This window comes from Littorina saxatilis, linkage group LG8 (genome assembly GCF_037325665.1).
Source record: "Littorina saxatilis isolate snail1 linkage group LG8, US_GU_Lsax_2.0, whole genome shotgun sequence".
Lineage (NCBI taxonomy): Eukaryota > Metazoa > Mollusca > Gastropoda > Littorinimorpha > Littorinidae > Littorina > Littorina saxatilis.
In genome coordinates this window covers 65453221-65479208 of record NC_090252.1, presented here as the reverse complement: position 1 = coordinate 65479208, position 25988 = coordinate 65453221, and the positions used below count along the sequence as shown (strand labels likewise).

Here is a 25988-nt window from a genome sequence, read left to right as displayed (position 1 = left end):
CCAATGTTTAGGTGAACTTATTTGCCCTAACAATTTGTCAATGTGTGTGTGTGTGAACAGAAGCGAGACAGGAAGATGCGAGAGAAGCTGGCTGGTGCACACAATGAGACGCTGTGATATGCAGTGTTCACCACTTTAATAACAGTGTGCTAATGTGTGTGTGTGAACAGAAGCGAGACAGGAAGATGCGAGAGAAGCTGGCTCGTGCACACGATGAAACGCTGTGATATGTAGTGTTCACAACTTTATTGCTCTAACAACAGTGTACATATGTTACATCAACAGAAGCGAGACAGGAAGATGCGAGAGAAGCTGGCACGTGCACACGATGAAACGCTGGATGACCAGGAGGTGGAGCTACTGGACGAGACTGTGCAGCCCAACGGTCACTACATGGTGGGTTGATCACTGTGCTACAGTGCAACCTCCCTTTTAAGACACCCAATTTGAAACTCTAGTTGACCTGTCATATTCACTTTGAGTTTGACGGTCGACAGAACACCGGCCACATATACCAATAGAGAGAGATCAAAGGTTTTCTGTGTAGACATTTAGCTCGCAAGTTGAGAGGCCACATGCATATATCTTTGAATACCGTGTGTGTGTGTGCGCGCATGTGGGTGCACGCATGCATTTGTGTGTGTGTGTATTAAGGTGTGCATATCTGACTTTGTACCAAGAGATTTGTTTGTTTGTTTGTTTGCTTAACGCCCAGCCGACCACGAAGGGCCATATCAGGGCGGTGCTGCTTTGACATATAACGTGCGCCACACACAAGACAGAAGTCGCAGCACAGGCTTCATGTCTCACCCAGTCACATTATTCTGACACCGGACCAACCAGTCCTAGCACTAACCCCATAATGCCAGACGCCAGGCGGAGCAGCCACTAGATTGCCAATTTTAAAGTCTTAGGTATGACCCGGCCGGGGTTTGAACCCACGACCTCCCGATCACGGGGCGGACGCCTTACCACTAGGCCACCGTGCCGGTGTGTACCAAGAGAGCGCATGTTACGTAGACAAGATTATTGTCTGTAGAAAGGGCACTTGATGGTTATTAATGTTCCACAATTCATGTACAGAGATATCTTGATATATGCTCCCTTCATAGGTTGAACATACACAATACAGTCTAAGCAGAAGTAGTAAACCAATCCATCATGAGAATTTAAGTAACTCGTAACAAACTTACAGCATTTGCAATTATCTTGACTGTGATGTGTGCAGCCTGCGGAGTACTCTCGCCTGAAGATGAGCTGGGAGATCCCGCGTAAAGACGTGCGTCTGTTGGAGCAGATTGGCCGCGGGTCCTTCGTGGAGGTGTGGAAAGGTCGCATGCGTCGCACGCCCGGCACCAACGACATCATGCGCATCATCATCAAGAAACTGGACAGTAAGTCATCTACAAGTATCATTGGGGGTTGGGATGGAAAACAGAAACCCGACAGTAAGCGCTCTGTCATTGGGGTTTGGGGTGGAAACTTCTTCTTCTTCTTCTTCTGCGTTCGTGGGCTGAAACTCCCACGTACACGTGTTTTTTTACGTGCATGACCGTTTTTTACCCTGCCATTTAGGCAGCCATACGCCGTTTTCGGAGGAAGCATGCTGGGTATTTTCGTGTTTCTATAACCCACCGAACTCTGACATGGATTACAGGATCTTTTTCGTGCGCACTTGGTCTTGTGCTTGCGTGTACACACGGGGGTGTTCGGACACCGAGGAGAGTCTGCACACAAAGTTGACTCTGAGAAATAAATCTCTCGCCGAACGTGGGGACGAACTCACGCTGACAGCGGCCAACTGGATACAAATCCAGCGTGCTACCGACTGAGCTACATCCCCGCCCTGGGGTGGAAACAAAAATGCTTCGGAGTGGGAGGGGTGAAAGTGAATGCAGGAACTAGAAGAAAAAATAATAATAAAATAAGCGGGAATTGATGAGAGAGAAGAGTGAAAGCTAGGTGGACAAAACATAAAGAATTAAGCTCATGCTCATTTCAGGGTTAGAACAATTAGAGAGATGGTTCTTAGAGATAGCGGTGAGAGTGGATGGTTGTGCTAAACAGTATAGACTGGAAGGCTTGAGGGTTGTGCTAAACAGTATAGACTGGAAGGCTTGAGGGTTGTGCTAAACAGTATAGACTGGAAGGCTTTGAGGGTTGTGCTAAACAGTATAGACTGGAAGGCTTGAGGGTTGTGCTAAACAGTATAGACTGGAAGGCTTGAGGGTTGTGCTAAACAGTATAGACTGGAAGGCTTGAGGGTTGTGCTAAACAGTATAGACTGGAAGGCTTGAGGGTTGTGCTAAACAGTATAGACTGGAAGGCTTGAGGGTTGTGCTAAACAGTATAGACTGGAAGGCTTGAGGGTTGTGCTAAACAGTATAGACTGGAAGGCTTGAGGGTTGTGCTAAACAGTATAGACTGGAAGGCTTTGAGGGTTAGTTTGGATAAAGAAAGGTGAAGGGGAGTAGATGTAGTCGGCGAGAAACAGCATTTTCTTTCATTTAGAAGAAGCCAAAGGACAAGCCAGACTACAGACAGAAGGATATTACATTTTGTATTGTTCCACTGCATGTTTAGATCATATGGGAGGTATAGCTAGATTGTTAAAACCATATAATGCTATGTTTGTTTCAGCGGAGGCCACAGAGCGAGAGCGCCATTTCTTCACCACAGAGCTGGAGGTGATGAAGATGCTGCCTGCACACCCCAACATCATCCGTCTGGTCGGCAGCTACACCACCAATGGTCAGTTTACTGCTTCATCAAGGGGAAGGGGGGGGGGGGGGGGTGTGGAGCGGGGACAATTATAGCTCAGTTGGTACAGCACTAGACTTGCGGTCCTCGAGTGGTTGGGTCGAATCCTGGTCCTCGAGTGGTTGGGTCGAATCCTGGTCCTCGAGTGGTTGGGTCGAATCCTGGTCCTCGAGTGGTTGGGTCGAATCCTGGTCCTCGAGTGGTTGGGTCGAATCCTGGTCCTCGAGTGGTTGGGTCGAATCCTGGTCCTCGAGTGGTTGGGTCGAATCCTGGTCCTCGAGTTGTTGGGTCGAATCCTGGTCCTCGAGTCGTTGGGTGGAATCCTGGTCCTCGAGTCGTTGGGTCGAATCCTGGCCAGGACGGACACAGGTCAACTCTAAGTACAGACTCAGAAACTGTATCCATGTCCCACCCTCTTGTTACTAATGTGACAGAAATGAAAATGGCTGATTACATCCAAAGATTTACACACCTGAGTAGTGCAAATTGGAAGTGACCGAAATGTCCTAGCAGTTGGATTGACAAGAAAAAACCTGATGCACACTGATGAAAGTTTGAGAGTATTGTCGCAGTCTAGTCCTGACCCTTGATTGGATGGATGCAGGTGGTGGACAATGTGAGAGCTGGGGATGGGGTGGGGTTGGTGTTTCAGTAGAGGTAATGCAGTTAAGTGCTGTTCACATGGCACACTTGCAACCAACTTGTGACCAACTTTCAAGCGATTTTAGTCGGCGGCAAGTCAAATCAAAATCTCTGCCCATGTGAACAGCACAAACGCGCAAACTAGTTTTAAGCGGCGAAGGGAAGGCTAGAGCCACAGAGATGTATACGTCTATATTTAAGTCAGTGGCTTAGAGCTAACCAATCAGTACACGCGACAAGAAAAGTCTGGCGTGAGTCGTTTGCTTGTCACAGCTGAGTTGGGCAGTGCTCACCTGGGTTTTGGAGTCTGGCGCGAGTCTGGCGCGAGTCACTGGGGCTGTTCCCTTGGTAAACTTTTCCCCGATTCGGCCTCAACGACTCGGGAGCGATTTTCAAACGACTAAAGTTGGTGACAAGTTGGTTGCCAGTCTGCCATGTGAATAGTACTGTAGAAGCTGTCGCAAGTCTGCCATGTGAATAGTACTGTAGAAGCTGTCGCAAGTCTGCCATGTGAATAGTACTGTAGAAGCTGTCGCAAGTCTGCCATGTGAATAGTACTGTAGAAGCTGTCGCAAGTCTGCCATGTGAATAGTACTGTAGAAGCTGTCGCAAGTCTGCCATGTGAATAGTACTGTAGAAGCTGTCGCAAGTCTGCCATGTGAATAGTACTGTAGAAGCTGTCGCAAGTCTGCCATGTGAATAGTACTGTAGAAGCTGTCGCAAGTCTGCCATGTGAATAGTACTGTAGAAGCTGTCGCAAGTCTGAGGAGTATGTTCAGCAGGTTCAACTCTTGCTTGAGATGTAATAAGGCCAAACTTGACTGTCTAATGTCAAAGGTCTATATACCTTGCAGACAATCTATTAACACTTTCTACCCCACCTATGTTGACCAATTTATTTTAGCCCAGACCAGCTGTGCTGCAGCAGGTCACTCAGAATTGTAGTAGCTGTGTAGAACTGTGTATCAACACGCTGGAATGCAGGCGTGAGATCGACGTTACATGAAGCGACTGAAGCTAACAGTCTGATCGAATATATCCGTACCTGGTCAGATAAAGCCATATGAGTGGGTACGGATATCCGTACCTGGGAGACAATGAGTTAACTAACAGAAATTAAAAGAAAGTGCAACTGTATTTTATTCGGGAACAACATGGAAGCTCTTGTGCTGGGAAGTATCTTGCTGCACATGCATAATGCAATGAAGACATGGAACCACGATAGCACATGGGTATCGTACTTGTGAATAAAGGGAGACAACTGAAACCACTGTGTTAACCTTTACAAATACAGATGGCTATATTAAAGCTCTCTTTGGGAAAATTTAGGGATGTGTTAGGTTTATGTAGCTCTAACAATAGAATGTCATGAGATTTGTTGGATTTCTTGACTCCTACTAATGAAACTTGATACAAGCACAAAAGTAATGGATGATCGTTACAGGAAGATAAAGTGTATGTCCATTTCATGGTCTAGATCATTCTGTGCATTTATTTTGTCTTGGAGCAGCCTGTGATTATCTAGCCTTTTCTGTGATGCATGTTCTGTGGTAGCGAGTGTCTGAGTCTTAACACTCACCAGATCACACTTTGAACTACACAGTCCAGATGATGTGGGTCGTGTACGACCCATACTTTCTAAAGAAGGATTCAACGTAAAAAGTATGGGTCATACATGACCCACGTCATCCGAATAGGGATAAACACCGTCAAATGCCTTCTTTAATTCCATATAGGTCGTCCACAACCCACAACATCCGGACGGTGTAGTTCAAATGACGTCATTGTTTATTTGTTTGTTTACAAAGATAATCCTTTAACAATTGGTCGACAGGAAGGTGCTAGGTGTTTGAGGATGACATGAAGTCTCAATCAAAAATTCCCCAAAGTTGTAGAGATACAGACACTGTTGTGAGGCTGGGCCGTCATCCACGACCCAGGAAGCACGGTGAACGTTAATCATGTGCATAGTGTATATCTTTATGGTTTCCCATAAAACCATTTATGTTCTGAATTTGCTTGTGCTAACAACCCAAGGGAGACAACCACTTCACACAATCATACTATGAAACAAGCCAACACTGTGATTGCTGATGTTGTCGCTGGATCTACCCAGCGACTGCATTTTTGGAAAACCAAAGTATTTATACATATCATCAATCAAAAATGCATACTGTTTAGCACCAAATTGTTCGGATACATATTCATCATGTAGGCAACATAAAGTACCCGAAATTGTGAGAGTATCCGGTCGACTAGATGGACAATTGCCTCCCTTATTATATCACACCGGCCTTCTCACACTCAATACTAGCTGCCTTACAGTCACCTGGCAGCAGGTTAAATGCAACATTATTTACATCACAATCCACACTGGGGACCAAGTCTCCCCTCTTTTTACATTTGCGGACTGAGTGGACGCGTTCTTTCTTGTTGACCAGTTGTAGGTGAAAGGAAGCATTGCCTTATGGGTATTCAAACGGTGGTATGAAATTTTCGGATTGGGTACGAAACGAGAATTCCTCAACAGTTCACCACTCTTGCCAACCATTCCTTCACATAAATTATATTTTTCCCTAGATCCGTGGCTGTTGATGTTTGAGGTTGCCCAGGAGGGCACACTGCTGGAGTTCCTGCAGCGTCATCGCCCCGGGAAACAGGAGATCGTCATGGGACGCTGCGGGGACGAGCCAGTCTTCATGCACAAGCAGACGCTGACCGCACAGAAACTGCTCTGTCTCGTCGCTCAGGTTGCCAGTGGATTGGAACACCTGCAGAAATTCAAGGTGGGTGTTGGTGTTTTTTTGTTTTGTTTTTTTGTCTGTGTAGGCCAAGCAGAAAATGATCTGTTCCAGACGTCCAAAAATGGTTGGTAGTTTTTGAGAGATTGAGAAAGCTAGGTTAACTTATTGTGAATGGCTTCCTAGCTAGGTAACTCAAGCACAACAGAAGCTACAAGGTCTGCCATCAGTCAGCTGTCAAACATTGCCAAATTAAAAGGCAAGGTAATGGTGTCTTTTTCAGCAAAAAGACCGACTGCTTGACTCCGTTTGAAGCCTTCGAAAGTGCCTCATTGTGATATAACATCGTCTGTTTTAATATCGTCCACAATTGCTTAATTTGTCTGCCTTGTGTCAGACTATGCAGTCACTGGATACTAATGCCTACCAGACTCACAATCAGAAAAGGTACCTGCAGCTGCCTAAACAAAAAAATCAAAGAAAGAAAACAGAAGACATACGTACATTCATACATCAAAACCTGTATTTTCTTTGAAATGACCTTAATTAGTGTTGATTTAGTCAGAAGAAATGACACTTGTGTTGTGTTTGTTGCAGCTGATCTACTTCCGCCTGCAGTGTGCGCGAGTGCTGGTAGCCAAGGGTGGGGTGTGCAAGCTGTCCGGCTTCGGCTTCCCCCAGGAGATGGCTGACAGGAACGCTTACCAACAGGTGGCTTATGTAAATGGGTGTTTGATAATGGATGATTGAGCGAGGCTGTGTGTGTGTGTGTGTGTGTGTGTGTGTGTGTGTGTGTGTGCATCTGCATGCACGTGTGTGGTGTGTTTGTGTGTGTGTCCATGTGTGCGTGTGTGTGTGTTTACACAAGCCTGCCTTATTTTGTGCTTCTTTTTCATTCCTATCTGTCAATCTCCGTCTGCTGTTTATCAGTCAAGAGATACAAGCAATGTAGACGAAGAAAAAACACAGTAAAACATAAATGTTGCTTTGTGTTTTGTTTGATCACCATCTTTATGGGTGATTGTAAGTATAAGGCATGATTCCAAATAGAAATGGAAACTTTTTTCAAAGTAACATGAGAGCGGTATCTGCAATGAGAGGACACCCTTTGGACAAGTGGAAGATTTCACCGGGAGGGGACCTGTATGTGGAGGTGTGCTCTCTATAGAGCCTTAGATTACCATCACCCCCATATAAAAGAAATAAAGATGGTCAGGAATAGAAGCTGGTTCTTGTGTATGACTGTGTACGTAAGTGTTATAGTTAGAGTGCCTTAGAGAATGAGGAACATAATTATGAGCTTGTGGCGATCATCCTTTTTTGAGGATGAAAGTTGCTTGCTTATTTCAATGCTTGTTATTCTCTCCGGTACCATAGGTGCCAGGAGACAGATTCTGCAGACAGCTCTCACTTACTCTTCTACACATGTGTCTGTTTTATTAAGTTATTTTGCAAATTGTGTTTGCCCTTGCAAAGACCCCTTAGACCAATTCTAATAAACTTTTCGTATTCTATTACACATGTTGTTTGCATTTAATTAGAGTGCTTACTTCCCTTTGTTTATCACATTACCACCATAGTTACTTCCCTTTGTTCATCACATTACCACCATAGTTACTTCCCTTTGTTTATCACATTACCACCATAGTAACTGTTATGCATCTCAAAAATTGCAGGGATAGACAGCTAACCCTGTGTTGTGTGTGTTGCAGTCGTCAGCCCCTGTGCGTTGGATGGCTCCCGAGTCGCTGGTGGACAGCGTGTACAACGTCAAGACCGACATCTGGGCCTTTGGCGTCCTCATGTGGGAGGTCCTGCACTTCGGTCAGTCACTCCAGGCTTAATGCTCTTTTTTTTTTCTTTCTTTTTTTCCTTTTTTTTTTAAAGGAGATCAGACTTCTTTTTTTTGTCCCATCAGCGGGTACTATTTCGGAAGGGAACAAATTTTATGCGTTTTTATTTTTATTGTGATGTCGCCTACTGTAACCTTATATCCTTTCACTCGCACTCTCTCTCTTTCTTGATAACTTTCTTTCTCTTCCGTCTGCGTGCTTGTTTGGAATTTGTTATACAATATGTTTTTTCAGTTACACGCAAAATGGACATTGTTTTTATACTGGACATTCTTTTTTCCTTTTACAATGACTTCTCCTTCTTTCTCTCTCTCTCTCTCTCCCTCTCTCTCTCTCTCTCTCCCTCTCTCTCCCTCTCTTTCCCTCTCTCCCTCTCCCCACTCTGTCTCTCTCACTCTTCCTCTTCGCGCCCTCCCTCTCTATTCCTTCCCTCCCCTCCCTAATGCTCTTTTTACGTTGTTGAGATGATTGTCTTTGAAACAGATTGATTTATCTTTTGCAAGCTTTTGCTATTTATTGCAATGGTTGAGATGAGAAGTTTGTGCAAAGACACATAAGCAGTATAATGAAAAACAAAGGTGAAACAAAATGAAACAAATCTTCTCCATTCTATATCGTAACTTTTCAAGAGCATAAAAGCATAATCATTCAAGCTTTGCATGGTTTTTAGCTTTACGTAATTGAGATAATGTGGTGTAATACTTGTAGACCTACTGGCAAAAGTAAAGTCTTGATCTTGCTGCTGTTGATTTTTTTTTTAAATGTAAAAATCAAAAACAATTGTACACACATGCATGTTCACACGCATGTGCATGCCTGTTTGCAGGCACGCATGCGCACACACACACACACACACTCACACACACACACTTGCGCACACACGCACACATGCATGCATGCACACACACACACACACACACAAACACACACACACACATAAAAAGCAAGGTAAAGACTTTAACAGCTTAGTACTAACATGCATGTATTGCTGACCGTTGTCCACCCCAGGCCTGACCCCCTGGCCTCACCTGGGCCCCCAGGAGGTGCTGGAGAGCGTGCACACCGGCAAGAGAATGGCCCCACCCCCACACTGCAGCAAGCCCATGTGAGTGGCATGCACTTCATGCTGGAGTTAATGTGCTTGCAGTTATTACATTATTCTTGTAGTCTACAAGTTAATTTTTGCTACATCGTCACAGCCCATGTTGAAAGTTGTGTGCTGAAGATCATGCTTCAGTGAGTACGGTAATTGAAGAAATATATAGAAATCCAAAAACAGGTTTGACTGCTAACTTACCTTGCCGGCATCTTGCGCAAACAAGTTTCATCCACAATTGTAAGACAAGTTCATCATGTGTATCATTAGTGTTTGTCTGTCTTGTCTATTTAAAAGACTAATGGTAATGCTAGTCAATGTAACGTTTTGTTTTGTCAATTATTAAACTGAGAAATATAGAGTAGGGAATTGTAAGGAAAATGTAAAAAAAGAAATCGCATTAAAAGGCTTGTTCAGTGTAAATTTGGATCTTTGCAAATGGCAGTGCATTTATATTGCATATTAACTCAGGTTTGCTAATGTTAGGCACTCCATCCTAGTTTAATTGTTATCAGTTCTCGTGCGAAAACTAGCCTGACATATATCGTCTCCCCTCAGTTATAACTCCCTTGCTGTACGTAACTCTCTGTCTTTGTCCCTCTCAGCTACAACCTGATGATGCGTTGCTGGATGGGGGAGCCAGACGACCGCCCCACGTACGACACCGTGCTGGACACCATGTCGCGTCTGGTGACCGAGGCCGACCAACACGTGCAGTACACCCACCTCCCCGCCTACCTCCACAGTCTGGATGGCGGGGCGGACGGTGACGGCGACGAGATCTCGCACGCCTAGAGTCCCTGTCTGTGTTGTGGGGGCAAGGGTGTGTGATGGGGGAAAGAATTAAAGTCCTGACTATCTCTCCACGCCTAGAGTTGCTGTCCATGTTGAAGTGCTAAGGGTGTGTGATTGGCGAAAGAATTCTTCACAAACCCACATGTCCAGATTCAATGATGATGCAAGAAAATTCCGCAAGAGGCTTGACGATACTGTGGTGACGAAAAGTGCGCTGAGCTAGAAATTCTTCACAAAGCCTGACTGTTTCACACACCTAGCGTCACTGATGATACAAGAACATTCCACTTGAGGCATGACGATTCAGTGCTGGCCAATTTTTGTGATGGCCGATGTGCAGTGGTACGTGGGACGCGAGGCCAACAGTCACCTTGTCAACATTTCATCTGACGGTCTCTACAGATGTGGACTAAACTCTACCTGTCAATAGAGGCTACCTGCACTGTGGAGACACTTGCGGCCTGTCCCTGTGGTGTCCTGTCATCACAGGTTACAAGCCCTGAGGGAGGATTTAGTGGCAGGACTGAAAGGATGACGTTGTCCATCGAGACCACAGGTAAAGACACTCTTCACTGAGAAAGAGCTGATAGGCACTTGTCACCTTTGTCACGATAGGCACTTGGCACGTTTGTCAGGATAGGCACTTGTCACCTTTGTCACAGGGCATGCAGATTTTGCAACACATTGGATTTTGTGACAAAGTGCAACAGTGAATTTTGCAATTACAGTGGATTTTGCAACACAGTGGATTCTGCAACAAACTGCAACAGTGGATTTGGCTACAAATTACAACATTGGATTTTGCAATCAACTTGTGACAGCTAGTGGATTTGCAACAGTGGATTTGGCTACATAGTACAACATTGGATTTTGCAACTAACTTGTGACAGCTAGTGGATTTGCAACAAACTGCTACAAGGGATATTGCAACAAATGCTGTTCTTTCCCAATCCCACTCACCACAAGTATGACTGCACATGCCTTAAGCTGGCCAGTATCTGCTGAAAGGACTGAAGCGATGAAATGGCGGCAACAAATAAGTGATGGAAATCCATGTGCCTGAAGGGTAAAGGTTTTTAGCGTGGAGGGCTGACAGCATTGACTGTGACATTTCATGTGTAGAGGAATGGGCATGCGTTGTTATTGTAGAAGAGGAGACTGGGTTGACAATTTTGTCTCTTTTTTTCCTGAAAAAAAATGGAGCCTTATGCATCTCTGTATTGGAAACACTGCTGTCAACCCTAGCTGTCCATAATGACCACCCAAGGAACTGACCAAAAGGGGTCACTATAGACAACGGGTCGATATGAAAAGGTCAATTAGAAGAAAAACACTCGTCAGGGATCCTTTGGGATGTTTGTTGTGGGGAGGTGGTTGTCATGACAGGTTTGACTGTATCGGCCTTTCTAATACGGAGATGCATAAGTCTGAGGATAGATGTTTTGTTGTGTGATGGGCTACACTGGCAGTTGATACAGTTTCTCAGCCTGGAAAAGTGACAGTTAATTTGCATCACATATTGAAATGTACTCAAATTGACAATGAATTATATACTCCTAAATTTCACCTTGAGAATACTTCAATAGTGGTCTTGTTGTAGTGATGATGACATTTCATTCACTTAATTGCAGTTAGAATATCACTTTTTTTTTCTTTTCTTCTCTTAGCAGATCTAAAAAACATGACACTGCAGCCTGATAATATCTAAAGTCGGGAGATTAATCTGTTGTGTAAATATTGCTTGTAGAAATGTACGCACTAGACAACATTTATACTACTGGTAGGATGATGTAGCATTTTGACTGAAGATTTTCATTCACAAAAGGAATAATTACAATTGTGCTGATAAAATGATTTTTACTAATAGGAATACCATCTTAAAGGTACATGTAGCTCAACACATTCTGTGTGAACTGATCACATTTTTATTAGGCTCAGTTTATTGTCTGTCAGCTGCTTGTATTTATAGTTGCAAGCGTGACAAACTGATTTGTGGAATCAGTTATGAAAGAACACGTAGCGAAGGAGCACCAACGTGTAGTATATTACTCTCATGCTGCAAGTACTCTTACTGTATGTTCTCAGATTTGGACATGTTTTAACAGTCAGGCAAAGTAGATGTTACTTCTCACAATATTTAGTGGTTGATATTGATCAAATTTTTCCAAGACGAAACCTGCAAAAGAGTAAACTTAATCTGCAGAAAATTCACATGGTATATTTCCTGGTGTGTAAATTAACTCTTTTGGGAAAAATCACTTTAATGATTCAAGAGTTAGCATGTTCAGTCATGCAGTTGTAAACACCATTGAGCATTTGATCATAAACGGCCGCATTTTTATAAGTTTCGTGCTCATACCATTAAGCCTGTGCTTGCCAGGAAGTAGCTTTGTTACGAACGTTCCAGAGCAAGCTGGTCACTTTTTTTGGGTGCAATTAGTGTTAAAAAAAAAAGTGTTCTGTTCAAGACAGATATTTGCTATTTTGTATTTTTACAGCACTGAGGCCTCATGTTTTGTGTTTTGTTGACTTTGTTTGAATTGTTTATTTCTGTTCATGGTCATATCAATTAAGTGTTCATTCCAATCTGTTTGTGAATCAAAGATCACATTTCTTGTGAGAGGGTATATTGTGTTATCAGTCGTATTGCTATAATACAGAGAGATAAGTGTAGACATATATATATATCATACAGAGGAATGAAGGGATAGGGCGGAGTGGCGTGGTGGTAAGACGTCGGCCTCCTAATCGGGAGGTCGTGAGTTCGAATTTCGGTCGCTGCCGCCTGGTGGGTTAAGAGAGGAGATTTTTTCGATCTCCCAGGTCAATTTATGTGCAGACCTGCTAGTGACTTAACCCCCTTCGTGTGTACACGCAAGCACAAGACAAAGTGCGCACGGAAAAGATCCTGTAATCCATGTCGGAGTTCGGTGGGTTATGGAAACGCGAAAATACCCAGCATGCCTACTCAACGAAAGCGGAGTGAGCTGACTATAGCGTGGGGAACCCAAATGGGCAAACGAGCTCACAGGTAACCAGAAAAACTGTGGAACGCTGAAGAAGAAGAAGAAGAATGAAGGGATAGAATAGTTTGAAGACGTAGTTGCTATCGGCAACAATTTCCCCCTCTGTTTGGAGTGGAAATTATTTCACAGTCAACTTTGTGCAGACGCTCTTTGGTGTCGGAACACCCCTGTATGCAGGCATGCACACAGTATAAACATCCGAAGTTCACAGTGAAGTCTCGCAGCTTGGAAAACACAAGCCCATACATTCGGAGAAGAAGAAAAAACGAGACGAAAAAAGCACCTGGATATAAAGCTGTGCTGCGTATAGTCTATGACTGCGTGTAGCAGCTTCCTTTGCTCAGCGAGAAAGCAACTCAAATGTCCAGGAGGGAAACTTGACAGGACTATAAGAGATTACCTTACCTTCTGCAACAGAAGCGATAAATGTAATCTAATTCTAAACATCCAGTCTTTGGCAACTGTTTTCAAAAATGATAAACTTATGGGTAAATTCGGGAACAAAATGTTGTGTTAGAGTTGATTGAATAAATAACTAAATAGCTAAATAATTAAATAAATAGAAATATAAGAAGGCTGCGCTTTTGAACAATTGAATAAAAACAAATCTAAAGTACTCTGAACAGTATAACAACAGCTAAAAATGTTTAAAAAAAGTAAATGAAATAAAATAAAATAAGATAAAAGCTGTTGCTTATGTATTTTCATCATACACACAAACATGCTTTGTGATTCTGTGCACTGTGCTTTATTTTTTTTATTTTTCAATGATGCTATGAAAAGGCCGATCCATGCTGTACAGCTCGATCGTATGATTTTGTAAAAAAAAATGTTTATGCTATGGACTTGTTGCAGAATGTTCATGTTACTTCATCTAGTCTCACATGGAACATATCAAACTTTGCTTTTGATATAGGTATACCGTGAGTTTATTTATGTAGTAGTCGGTTTTTTTGTGGTTTTTTTTCTTTTTCATTCAGTTATTCAGTGGTATACTTGTGACATATGGGGACCCTTTGGACGAAAGGACGCCTCCCAATATATAGGACACCTTTTGAAGACACTTGGTCTCTTATCCTGAAATATACCTGTCATGACAGGCCACCTGCAAAATAGGGACACTTTAAGCTGGTCCCAAGCATGTCCTTTCATCGCAGGTAACCACTGTTCTAGTGTCATCGAACATCATGTAAATATACTTCATATGCTCAGTTTTTTGCTTGTGGAATGTTTTGATGGAGAAGATTTTTATTGTAAATAGTTACTGTGTCATCACTGGTACATGTATATTGTGTTGATTTTGTTTTTATTGTAAGTCACATCAGGTCTGCAGTGAATTTTCTGTAGACTGCCTTGACGCAGCAAAGCCCATGTTTCAGTTTTGTTGGGACGCTTTTATTGTGCAATATAACCATTAGCAGGTCAAAGATCGTTGTCTTGTTGATGATAAATGTGTGTATAGTGTTATACAATTCACTGCGGAATCTCCTTTTGCTTGTTGGCTTAGTTTTGTTGTTGTTCATTGCGTACCGTTGTGTCTTCTGAATCGTGTGCTGTTAGGCTGCTGACAATGTGAGTGAGGGAGAATATCTAGGTTTCTGTACAACCACACAAACCTTTCATTTTGTGCAGCAGACTTTCCACTGGTCATTTTCTTTTACAACTCTTCTTTTATCATTTTTGTGTGTCTTGTATTTCTGAAATATTTTGGCATTTCCAGTTCAGTATTTACAACCTTTAGTTTTGTGTGTTAGAGTTTTCTCTAGTCAATTTTTTTATAACTGTCTGTCATTATTTTTGTTGTTGTTGTTGTTGTGTTCCTATAATGTGTTAACATTTTCAGTATTTATCTGATTTTGTCCTTAAGTTTTCCTTTTATACACGTGATGAATGTTGCAGTGCGCTGCTTTTGCTACCTCGTTTGACATTGTCCATAAAGCTTCGTTAGCATCATCATTAACAGCAGAAAAAATGCAGCTTAATCTTTCTTTAAAGTCATAGCATGTCACTACAGTGTGATGTTTTTAATTATTTACTATGTTTAAATATTATTAAGCTCTTTTGTTCAGTATTTATGTTTGTACCAAACTTAATTTTTATTCATTATCGTTTACAATGTTCTGTCTCAGTCTGTGCCAAATTATTTATTTGCCTGCATACATTTGCTGCAAGCGTGTTTTATTTTCAGATGGTTTTATATGCGTGTGTTTTTGTGTGCATTATTTTTGTTTTAAAGCTATGTACACAGACTCTTTTGTGGCTTTAATGCAGATGTTTTATACATGTATCAATGTTTTGTTGTATGGCGATATGTTATGTTTCTTTGAAGTAGACAGTATACTTATACAGTTCATAATGTGCTTGCGATAGACATGTACACGGTAGAGACAGGGGTGTGGGATAAATTAGGAAAGTACATGTATGTGGATGGGGAGGAGGGGGGGGGGAGCAAATGGTTGGAAGATGGGTGTGTGAGAGGGATAGGGAGGGGATTGCATTATTGGGCACTACTGTAATTTTTGCAGTTCTCATCAGAAATTGCTAGTCTTAGAGATGATAGCAGTGTATGCACCATCATTGCACTTCAACCACATATCCTCCCAGTGTCCATCACAAATCACTCATGCACTCACTTTGTAAATCTTCACTTTGTGTTTGCCTTGTTGGAAAAAGTGATGAAGACATAATGATGTCTAGTTGCAGCGATATCAGCAATCGTCTCAGCTTTTGTTTATGTAACCATGCCTGTAGTCTGTATGTGTAAAACAGTGCTTCAAATGGGTTTTTCAGTTTTGGGTTGGTTTTTAGACAAATTCTAATTTCATTATGTATGAGATTGTTTGAGATTGCGTGGGTGCAGAAGTTTAATATAACCTCACAGGTAGGGTGTTGGGGTAACTGGAAGAAAAAAACTTCACAAGAATATACCAGCCCGATAGACTGAGCAATTTCCCTTTGTATTTAAAAATAAATTGTTTTCCCTATAAAACAATTTATCTTGAATGAAACAGCTAGAAGTTATAGCAAAACTATCAAAGTGTGTTCTGTCAAATTATTTCAGTGTGAAGGATCTGGATTTTGTATCGATTCGTAATAAATTTGTTATTATTATTTTCTGTCTCTCTGGAAATGTTGTTTTAAAGGCTTTGTATGTTTTGTCATATTTATAACAACCCTGATACCCCCCGCGGGTTAGGGGGAAGAATTTACCCGATGCTCCCCAGCATGTCGTAAGAAACGACTAACGGATTCTGTTTCTCTTTTTACCCTTGTTAAGTGTTTCTTGTATAGAATATAGTCAATGTTTGTACAGATTTTAGTCAAGCAGTATGTAAGAAATGTTAAGTCCTTTGTACTGGAAACTTGCATTCTCCCAGTAAGGTCATATATTGTACTACGTTGCAAACCCCTGGAGCAAATTTTTGATTAGTGCTTTTGTGAACAAGAAACAATTGACAAGTGGCTCTATCCCATCTCCCCCCTTTCCCCGTCGCGATATAACCTTGAACGGTTGAAAACGACGTTAAACACCAAATAAAGAAATAAAGTAAAGTGTGAAGGATCTTGATTTTGTATCGATTCGTAATAAATTTGTTACATGTATTATTATTTTCTGTCTCTCTGGAAATGTCGTTTTGAAGGCTTTGTATGTTTTGTCATATTTATAACAACCCTGATCTGAGTTTGAGTAAAGAAATGAGAATATTTATGTCATGTTTAGAACAACAGTTTTTATGGATGTTTTTTAGTGCACAGAATTGTGCTGCTATTATTGATCAAGTATGTGTATTTTGTGTGTATGTTTTCCTACTTTTGCAATTTCCATATTCGTGTGTACATCATGTTCATTTGATTTAAATTCAGATGTGTGGATTTAAAAAAATGTTATTTTGCTTTTTATTGTCAAAGAAACAGTTCAAAGTCTGTGTGCCATCCTGAGTTGAGAGAGAGATAGAGAGAGACAGAGACAGAGAGAGAGAGAGAGAGAGAGAGAGAGAGAGAGAGAGAGAGAGAGAGAGAGAGAGAGAGAGAGAGAGAGAGAGAGGGAGAGGGAGAGCAGGGTGGGGGGACACACACACACACACACACGCGCACACAGAGTAAAAAGACTTTCTTTCTTTATTTGGTGTTTAACGTCGTTTTCAACCACGAAGGTTATTTCGCGACGGGGAAAGGGGGGAGATGGGATAGAGCCAATTGTTTCTTGTTCACAAAAGCACTAATCAAAAATTTGCTCCAGGGGCTTGCAACGTAGTGCAATGTATTACCTTACTGGGAGAATGCAAGTTTCCAGTACAAAGGACTTAACATTTCTTACATACTGCTTGACTAAAATCTTTACAAAAATTGACTATATTCTATACAAGAAACACTTAACAAGGGTACAAGGAGAAACAGAATCCGTTAGTCGCCTCTTACGACATGCTGGGAAGCATCGGGTAAATTCTTCCCCCTAACCCGCGGGGGATAGTAATCATGTAATAAAACAAGGATGTATTTCAAATATTCTCTGAAGGACGAAGACAACATCAAGGAATGACATAACAGCAGTTTCAAAATACATGTAATACCACCATACATGCCAACTGCCACAAGAGATCATTAAGTAATTCTACAGAATGGAAATGGTACAGCTTTGAGAAATTCACACCGCTTAAATCATACTGTACAAGTGTTCAAGACATTGTATGCATAACGTTCAAACGAAGGCCCATCAATGATAAGAACTTCAAATTGGATCAAGTCTATATATTCCCTGAAAGTACTATATAACTGATAGCACAGCATTAATGACCAGAACTTCAACAACAACAGGAAATTTTATGTCGTGTACAACGTAGAACATGTACATAAGCAGTCTGCTTGTTAACGTTCTTAATGTTGTTATTGTTTGTTGTTGTATCAAAGAAAATGAATAAAAGACGCTAAAAACAAATGTTATGTCCTACAGGCTAAACAGTATATTATAACAGTATATTATAACAGTATATTATAACAGTATATTATAACAGTATATTATAACAGTTTGCCTGAGTGATCGACAAGAAGAAGAAGAAGACCGGGCAGATTGTAAATAACGAGTCAGATTAAAATACAATAAAAAGTTGGTCTTAGAATTAATAAAATAATGTTAAACTGCACAATTCATGATCTTTCTTTCTTTATTTGGTGTTTAACGTCGTTTTCAACCGTTCAAGGTTATATCGCGACGGCGGGAAGAAGGAAGGTGGGATAGAGCAACTTGTCAATTGTTTCTTGTTCACAAAAGCACTAATCAAAAATTTGCTCCAGGAGCTTGCAACTAGTACAATATATTACCTTACTGGGAGAATGCAAGTTTCCAGTACAAAGGACTTAACATTTCTTACATACTGCTTGACTAAAATCTGTACAAACATTGACTATATTCTATACAAGAAACACTTAACAAGGGTAAAAGGAGAAACAGAATCCGTTAGTCGCCTCTTACGACATGCTGGGGAGCATCGGGTAAATTCTTTCTCGTCCCAACCAATATGGGACTCCCCCTAACCCGCGGGGAGCATAATAATTCATGATAACATTCCTTCGTGGGGGAGGGACGATAAAATATATCATTTTAATTTAATCACATACATAAGATATAACTTCAAATTGGATAAAGTCTATATATAAATACCCTGAACATATAATATAACTGATAGCATAGCAATGAATATAAAATGTTCTTTTGATTTTTCAGTACGTGTTATAAACAGCACACACACTTATCACAGTATCATCTAAGATCAGCAGGTGTTTTTTATTTTATTGAGCATTGAGAGCATTTTTCTGTGATTTCTTTCCAATTATCCCGTCAAAGTAAAAAGAAAAAAAATGTATCTGAAAGTGCCCCTTCCAGAAGTTCTTTTAAAACAATAAATGCACACCAAGAAAACATGATAAATAAAATAAGGTCTCACCCTTTACATAAAATAACAACTTCAAATTTACTCAAACTACTTCACAATAAAATTTAATCAAGAATATATTAATAATTATATATACCCTTCTGTGATTTTTACACTTTCCTGCATGCATACACACACACACACACTCTCTCTCTCTCTCTCACTCTCTCTCACTCTTTCTCTCTCACTCTCTCTCTCTCTCGCTCTCTCTCTCACTCTCTCTCTCTCTCTCGCTCTCTCTCTTTCTCTCTCTTTCCCCCCTCTCTCTCTCACTCTCTCTCTCACTCTCTCTCTCTCACTCTCTCTATCTCTCGCTCTCTCTCTCTCGCTCTCTCTCGCTCTCTCTCTCACTCTCTCTCTCACTCTCTCTCTCTCTCTCTCACTCTCTCTCTCTCTCTCTCTCATTTAAAAAACTCTGCAGTAAAACTACAGGGCTGCTCAGCCTCCTATTCAGTCAGTCATAAACATATATATATGTATCGATTGGACATTGGATTTCCCCTATTTGAGCCATGTGACGTCAGAGGCCTACAAAACTTCATATTTGGGCGTTTCAGGTTGACCGAAACTTTAAAGGAACTACAAAACACACGTCATGTGTTTGATTGCATGTGTGTGTGCTGTTCAATGTCAAAACAACAACAAAGTCAGTACATGACGTGTGTTTTGTAGTTCCTTTGAAGTTTCGGTCAACCTGAAACGCTCAAATATGAAGCTTAATTATGTGTTTGATTGCATGTGTGTGTGTGTGTGCTCGTTCAATGGTCAAAACAACAACAAAGTCATAGTACCTGAAAGGAATTCGATCGATACATAAATGTTATTTGCGTTTTTGACCAAAATATGACATTTTACACAGATCGAGACAGTCATTGTTCACCTCGACCGCTAGCGCGGTCTCGGAGAACAATGACTGTCTCGATCTGTGTAAAATGTCATATTTTGGTCAAAAACGCAAATAACGTATAATATACATGTATATATATGTAAACCATCTGCTACACCCGATTCTTAGAAAATAAGCTTGTTTGTAATGAGTAATTGTTATCATGTAACACGATTCAAAATTTAACATTTTCTCAGAAAAAACCCAAAAAAACCTGAACTTGGAATCATAGCAAAGTCACAAAAAATAGTTGCAAATTTATGTCAAACTATGACAGAAACTGACAATCACAGCCACACAAAAAGTGCCAAATTTCACACAAAATCTCATTTTGATTGCAGAGTTAAAACATAACAAACACAAAAGAATACACTGGGGGACCCTTGCAGCTGCGTTATCCTGTATCTGGGCCCCTCATTTCATTTCATTTTCATTGTTAATTACCCCATTGCTGGGAGTTGCAAGTTAATTGCTGTGGACCGCTAGCAGCAAAAAGAGCTGCACTCCCAGGTGTGTGTGTGTCTCTCTCTCTCTCTCTCTGTCTCTCTCTGTCTCTCACTGTGTGTGTCTCTCTCAACTCCCTGCACCTCAAGAACTTCAACTCACACATTAAGTACTACATGTATGAGCCTTCTGGCTCGATCCCCCCCTCCCCCCCCCCCCCCCCCCCCCCCCCCCCTCCAAACCATACAATGAAACAAACAAAACAAACCGTGGGTAAATTGCAGCTGACCCTTCATCACCACAAATTGAATGAAGAAGCAAAAGAGGGAAAAAAACAAACAAATAGAGAACACAGCTGTCAATATTTTTAATCAGCCTTTTTTGTTTTGCCTCTTGCCTTTTCTTCTTGGCATTCAACACTGCCCTCTCAAACCCTGTTTTAAACCTGTAAACCCACGCAAGAAAAAACCCATAAAAAAACAGAAGAAGAGAAAAGACCACGGGACAAAACGAAACAGAAAGAACACACACAAAAACACAGTACGAAGCATCTCAATCAGCTTTCTTCATTTTCCTCTTGCCGTTCGCCATGGCCCCGTTTGACGCTTTCATTACATCGCCGTTCATGGCTTTCTCCAGACTGAGAACCTCGTCGAGCGGCCCTTTACCCTCGTAGGCGCTGGGGTTTCTGAAGGAGCCCCCGATGCGGTCCCACAGCGTGAAGAACTGACCGTAGTTGTAGTTGTAGAAGAGGTGGTGGTCGGTGTGGTGGGCGCAGCCATTGACAAAAGGCTGGAGGGCCTGGGGGACGCGGTAATCAGCGTCGTGGATCGACACCGTCCAGATGTTGACGAACACAAAGAGGCCCAGGTATGTGATCTGAAACACAAGATGTTATAGATGTTGGAAACTTTTCTCAAACCTATATATGTGAAGAAAGAAATGGAAAATAAGTATGTTTACAGACCTGCATACACACATGGGCACTGTCTATCTCTCCCCTCCACACACACACATGCCCAACCAATGTGATTTGTGTGCTGTGAGTAGCCTCCCTTCCTTTCTCGCATTTACTCTTGTCAGACCATTTTGCTCCCATTTGTTTCCAGTGACACTCTTGACCAAACATGTCCCCATGTTGCAGGTGTCCTGTCATGACAGGTATATGCTGGCTCAGGGTATATGTGTCAGGACTGCAGGAAATCATGTGATTATCTCCCTTCCTTCACTTGTTTGGTCTTTCCGGAACATTGTGTTTTGATTTTTTTCAACAACTCACACAAAATTCTCTCTCAAAACATTTAAATTCAAGGCGCTGTGGATGTGACCGAGAGGAACAGACCCCTGCGCACATTCTCCAGATATGTCCACATCTAGACGCAGTACGTACGTTAGCAGGTTCGGCAAGAGGATACACCCTTGCATACCAAACTCTGTCGTCCTCTTTGCTTTGCCACATCATGACTGAAAATTTAGCACAAACGCTGAAGACACAGATCTATCTTATCTTATCTGTGAAGCACGCACCTTGTGTAGCGGGAAGAGGAAGGGGTAGATGTGATAAGGACAGGACTGCAGGAAGCCATCCATGGGGTGGAAGGCGTGGCTGGCGAAGGGGGTGGGCACCTTCCAGGTGTGGTGTGTCTTGTGCAGGTGCTTGTACACCGCGCGGTGATGCAGGAAGCGGTGAATCCAGTAGATGCAGGCGTCCGTGAAAGCGATGAACGTGAAACAGCTCAATGCCACACCGGCCCAGCCTGCAAACATGCTCCCAACATCAATTCTACAGTAAAATACAGTGTTGCTCTCAGGCCCTGTCTTCAGTCCCTTATGCATACTGTTTTCTTTTTCCATGCATTTCTGTCTCTTTGCAAGGCTGTCAGGGTTGTTGATGTGACGAAGTCTGCAGTTCGCCGCAGGAATTCTGCTTGGCCACACAGTTTCTCCTTCAGGTCCACCATCTCTACCGGCACGGTTGGCCTAGTGGTAAGGCGTCCGCCCCGTGATCGGGAGGTCGTGGGTTCGAACCCCGGCCGGGTCATACCTAAAACTTTAAAATTGGCAATCTAGTGGCTGCGCTCCGCCTGGCGTCTGGCATTATGGGGTTAGTGCTAGGACTGGTAGGTCCGGTGTCAGAATAATGACTGGGTGACACATGAAGCCTGTGCTGCGACTTCTGTCTTGTGTGTGGCGCACGTTATATGTCAAAGCAGCTCCTCCCTAATATGGCCCTTCGTGCTCGGCTGGGCGTTAAGCAAACAAACAAACAACAAACAACACCATCTCTGGCCAAAATTTGCTTCTGAGGTCCGCAAAGTTTGGGTATGTCTGAAGGACCTGTTCTGTCATACTTTTTTTATTTGATGCATTCAATTGTTCTAAACCCTGGTCCCGCTTTTTTAAAGAAAGAGGTCTTCTGACAGAAAAAAAAGACGGGACGTTTGGACCTGAACACATTTAAATCAATGTCCAACTGACCTGTCCTCTGAGTATGGGAACAACACTGAAAGTATAAACAGCATGCTGTGGCAGACGAGAGAAAGCTACGGCCACTGACTTATCTGGGTTGCATACAACGGCTTGATTGAAAAGATTTGTGCAAACACAGAGCTGAAAAGGGTATAGTCATGTGGTTGTCGCCTGCCACTTACATTTGATTTGTAATTAGATTATCAACTTTATTTTCAACCTACAATCCTCATTCTTTTGATCTGTTGGAGATAGGATTTTTGTCCAAGCCACATAGTGCACACTTACCTAACGGTGAGTCTCCAACATCGTCATACAGCTTACTGTAGCCCCTGACTTCCACAAAAAATATCAGAACTGTCGGTAAACTCATGATGGGCACTGATTTCACTGTAACCATAATTTCTCGTCGTATCTGGTTCTGAAAAAAAGAAAAAGGCAATTCATTAACACAGCATAAGACTTAGCTGTCTGAATTTAGCTTTGTTTGTTACATCACATAAATACATGTGATAAGTTCTTAATGTATAACCTACTGTTCTGTTACTCTCTCGATCTTTCCCTTTAGCAGAGAGAGAGAGAGAGAGAGAGAGAGAGAAAGAGAGAGAGACAGAGACAGAGACAGACAGACAGAGAGAGAGAGAGATAAACAGAGAGAGAGACACACAGAGAGAGAGACAGACAGACAGAGAGAAAGAGAGAGAGAGAGAGAGACAGATATAGACAGAGAGAGAGAGTGACAGACAGAGAGAGAGAGACAGAGAGAGACAGACAGACAGACAAAGACAGATTGCCAGACCTATAAACATCTGAGGCTGAAATATTGAAACATTCAACTAAAAGAGAGAGAGAGAGAGAGAGAGAGAGACAGAGAGACAGACAGACAGACAGACAGACAGACAGACAGAGACACACACACACACACACACACACACACTCACACCTACACACAGACAACTTACGGGTAACATCTGTGGATGTTTAAGCAAGCGATGATCATAGATTGCGTAGAAGCTGAGTGTCGCCACGATGAAGTACAGCAAGTAGCCGCCAATGTTTGCGATGACCAGCAGGCTGAGAAGCTGTCTGATTGGATCATCTTCTGGCCAATCAGGACCATAAACGTAGGGCGTCAGGAAGTACTGATCACAGACGTTAAGCACGATGTCCATGGCTCAGATACTGTGTGATCTGTGACTCGACTCCTAAAACATGCACAAATGGTGGAACCCCCTTCAAACATCTAAACAAATCTGAGACAGTCAGGTCTTGAAAAGGAGGGTGTCTTAAAATAGAGGGAAACTTTCAGAGGTTATAAACATCAGGCATGGGAATTGAAAAAAGTAAAAAAAAGTCTGAAATTTTGTAAGTAATATCAAAATCGACGGTGTTCGGGGGCATGCCTCGTGAGTTTCAACTTCTTCTTTTTGGAATTAACCAACTAAGTTCTTATCTGAGTAACTATGTGCACACCTATATAGACTATAAAAAAAAGATACTGCCTTATTGCAACTGAAAACTTGTCAACTACCACCCAAAAAAGCTAGATTTTACTTCTCTACTGTATCTTACAGTAGCTATGGTCGAGCATATTAATTTATGTTCCATTATGAGTAACAATTAAACAGCATATTATTTGTAGTTCAAGTAGCCAGTGGTTCCAGAATCATCGTACGGTGCCAGCAATGACAGAAACACTGTTATTGCCACCCGATAGTGGCCAACATGTCAGCAGCCTTGATATTGACCGCAGTTCCAAAGTGTTGCACAACAGTATTTGCTGACCGAAGGCCGCTGCTCTAATGAAAACAAAGCTTGGTGTGATTTTTGGCATAAAAGTAAAGAAAAGAAATACGTCAGACATATAGCTTACCTCAAAAGACAGGTGGGCTGACAGTATCACGATCAAACAGCGTGTCTTTTCGCACGCAGACCGTCAGATGACTGTTCGGCACTTGATCAGTGCAACCACAGGTGGTATGATGTTTCGAGTCTCAAAGTGAAAGTCGGTGTCGTTCTACGGTTTTATGATTTGTTCAGTTTGTCTTCATTGCACAACTAGATCAAACTTCAAAAATCAAAGACACTAACATCGTGTGAAAGAACATTATTTTCTGTTTGTGGACTTTGTCCGTTTACACTCACTGCGTGTTAAATAAAAGTCAGAAACAAAATGCTGGCAGAGATATCTGATGCTGGTCAACCTTTTTGACTGGTATCAATCTGACCTGAAATGTTTACAGCCGTCAGGTCATGAGAGCTGGCTTTTGATTGGTTCTACCGAATCAAGCCATAAAAAATCGTCTGCTGCGACAAACACCTATCTACGCTTACTTTCTATTGTTTTAGTTTTTACAAGAGTCGCATTTTTCTAGACACAAATATAAACAGTGTGGTTCTTAACTGTGAACGTGCAATAAATGATGAACCGAAATGAGCGACTGAAAAAACGGGAATAACATTGTTGCGACCCATCTCGTCATCGGCGCTTTTCCGGAAATGACCTGCGCTTTGTTGGAATTCCAACAATGGCCGCCATTGTAGGAATTCCAACTTTGCGCTACGCGATTCTAGAAATGTACCGCGCGCATAGTGAGAATTCTGCTCTTTCTTAGAATGCGATGTAAAATGATACAAGTCATGATGGCCCATGATGATCCTTGTGTTTTAAAGTGATCAATGCTTAGTCTTGAAAAAGCAGATGCATTGTATAACGCACCAAACCAACCGAATTACAACTTGAAAGCAAAAACACTTTTGATAACTTCGGCGGGCTGTAACAACACAGTCGAAGGGTTGCCAGTTCAGCGACCCATCCCACTCAACCAAAACGCACCAATTTGCTAGCGATACGCACCCATTTTTAACGTTTCAGATCTTACATTTTACAACAACAAAAACACAACAAGAGTGTTCCGATATAACTTTTCACTGGTAACTATCGATTGTAATAGTTTTTTACTCAGTCTTAACTGATTATATATTAAACTCACACAGTCTCTCTGGGCTGCAGAGACAGCATTACGTCCTTTTACTGAGTAGGCTCTTATTGTCACTGCATGGTAATCTAGGCTCTTGAAATGTAATGTGCAAGTCTGTGCGCTATATTGATGTGATTGATTGTTGCGGCAAAATGTTGATTCAAATTAAAGATGATTTCAGCCTGTTGTAACAAACTAACACTCTACTCTGAGAAAAAAAATCATTGTGTTCAAAATAGATCGAGACAGCAGCAACTAGCTAGCTGCATGCGCTGAGTGTCACCAGGGACCTATCTAATATAGGTCTATGGTGTCACTGAGAGAATTGTTACACAGTGTACCCCCACACCCCCAATTCAAGACTT

The 25988-nt window shown here is 41.9% G+C and overlaps 2 protein-coding genes across 3 annotated transcripts in view; one reads left to right on the top strand and one right to left on the bottom strand.

Moving 5' to 3' along the window:
- The window catches only part of LOC138974169 (fibroblast growth factor receptor 3-like), a 105757-nt gene extending 88920 nt beyond the window's left edge, over positions 1-16837 (top strand). For both annotated transcript variants that reach the window (XM_070346872.1, XM_070346871.1), the window contains 8 exons: positions 286-396; positions 1229-1394; positions 2641-2751; positions 5983-6188; positions 6741-6854; positions 7856-7967; positions 9005-9101; positions 9698-16837. In XM_070346872.1, coding sequence (XP_070202973.1) covers positions 286-396; positions 1229-1394; positions 2641-2751; positions 5983-6188; positions 6741-6854; positions 7856-7967; positions 9005-9101; positions 9698-9887 — 1107 coding nt within the window. In that variant the 3' untranslated portion in view covers positions 9888-16837. The remainder of the gene's footprint in view (positions 1-285; positions 397-1228; positions 1395-2640; positions 2752-5982; positions 6189-6740; positions 6855-7855; positions 7968-9004; positions 9102-9697) is intronic.
- A 3573-nt stretch (positions 16838-20410) lies between these two features.
- On the bottom strand, positions 20411-25098 carry LOC138974167 (lathosterol oxidase-like). Its single transcript, XM_070346869.1, has 5 exons — positions 24516-25098; positions 23605-23847; positions 22931-23063; positions 21701-21930; positions 20411-21052 (listed from the first exon to the last, which is right to left on the bottom strand). Exons 2-5 carry the CDS (start codon positions 23812-23814, stop codon positions 20726-20728), a joined length of 900 nt encoding a protein of 299 aa, XP_070202970.1. The 5' UTR covers positions 23815-23847; positions 24516-25098; the 3' UTR covers positions 20411-20725.
- Positions 25099-25988: the final 890 nt, after the last annotated feature.